A 1362-nucleotide genomic window follows, 5' to 3' on the forward strand; every position below is an offset into this window, starting at 1 on the left:
AGTTGAACAATCATAATTTTTTAAGTTGCAATTTTTTACGGACAACGGAGTGCACGGGTTCAGCTTGGTATGAATGTTTGTGTGTAGATTAAACCTCTGGGAAGAAGACTGACTTATTTAGGAATGGTTAAATTTGGTTTTTTTTTATACGATAGGTAAGACACATAATATCAATTGTTCAAAACAGCTTAAATTTCTTATTACTGAATATGCAACACAAAATATACAAGGTACATATTTTGGCTGTAACTGGAAGAAGACAGACTAATTTAGGAATGGTTAAATTTGGTTTTTTTTATTCATCTGATATTAGTAGTTATGTTAGGTTAGGATTTTGTATTAATTGATTATATTAATCTACCATAGGTGGAATACGACAAACTTGGTATAACTTTGATATTTTATAGTTAAATCATATACCTACGTACAAACAGCACGGGGTCCGCGATCTACCGTAGGTAGATTGCCTACCTGATAATATACTGCTGCGAATCAGAATTTTTATTCTGGGAAACGGAAAAGTTAAGATACATTTTACAAAGTTCGAGTCATATAGAGTTGGTACATTAAACGGGCAACGAAGTGCACGAGATCAGCTAGTAATAATATATAATATAATATATATTCATATATTTATTTATTATAAAAATATAATTTCACATTAATTCTAATTGTATTAGGTAATCATATATGATTTCAATAGACATACCGAGATTTGGCTACTACCATTACCAGACTCCCATGTTGATGTAATATCACTAGGTTTAAAGTGGTTTGCACAAACTCTTGAATTCCTGTTTAAAGGACACCCAATAATATTTTCCCAAACATTCATCATGTTTTCAGGAACACCAAATTTAGATGCAGCACTTTTACTACAGCCAGGAACACAACACTTGTTGGAAACCATATTGGAATAAAGAAAAATATAGTACAAAATAAGTGTACAAAGTAAACTACTAAAAAGGCAAAAAGTAAAACGATGAAAAATGGAAATTATTGCAACATTACATAAGCAAATTATTGAGGATTGTATTGTATTGTAATCTTTAATCCAAATCCCAAATATCATAACAAATAATATACCTATAATATGTCATGCCAAATATCCATCAATAAAAATTCGCGGGTAAATGTTTAAAGATAACATTTATAATAAATAATATTGTTTTTGGCCGCAAGAACGCTAGCTACTATTCTCGCACAAACCATCAGCTGTTTATATTCGAGAATCTTTGGGCATCATTTCTGTTGTATAGTTTTAATGGGTGGTTTCGTAACCTGTTTATCTTAAGCCATGATTAGTAGTGTGCACAATAATATTGTGCATGTGCAATAATATGGTATACGTACGGTAATATG

General features: G+C 30.7%; 1 protein-coding gene across 1 annotated transcript in view; it reads right to left on the reverse strand.

Moving 5' to 3' along the window:
- Positions 1–910, reverse strand: part of LOC107884563 — a 6996-nt gene extending 6086 nt beyond the window's left edge. Inside the window, exon 1 of the mRNA XM_016806966.1 lies at positions 710–910. Coding sequence (XP_016662455.1) covers positions 710–910 — 201 coding nt within the window. The remainder of the gene's footprint in view (positions 1–709) is intronic.
- Positions 911–1362: the final 452 nt, after the last annotated feature.

This window comes from Acyrthosiphon pisum, chromosome X, assembly GCF_005508785.2.
Source record: "Acyrthosiphon pisum isolate AL4f chromosome X, pea_aphid_22Mar2018_4r6ur, whole genome shotgun sequence".
NCBI classification, from domain to species: Eukaryota; Metazoa; Arthropoda; class Insecta; order Hemiptera; family Aphididae; genus Acyrthosiphon; species Acyrthosiphon pisum.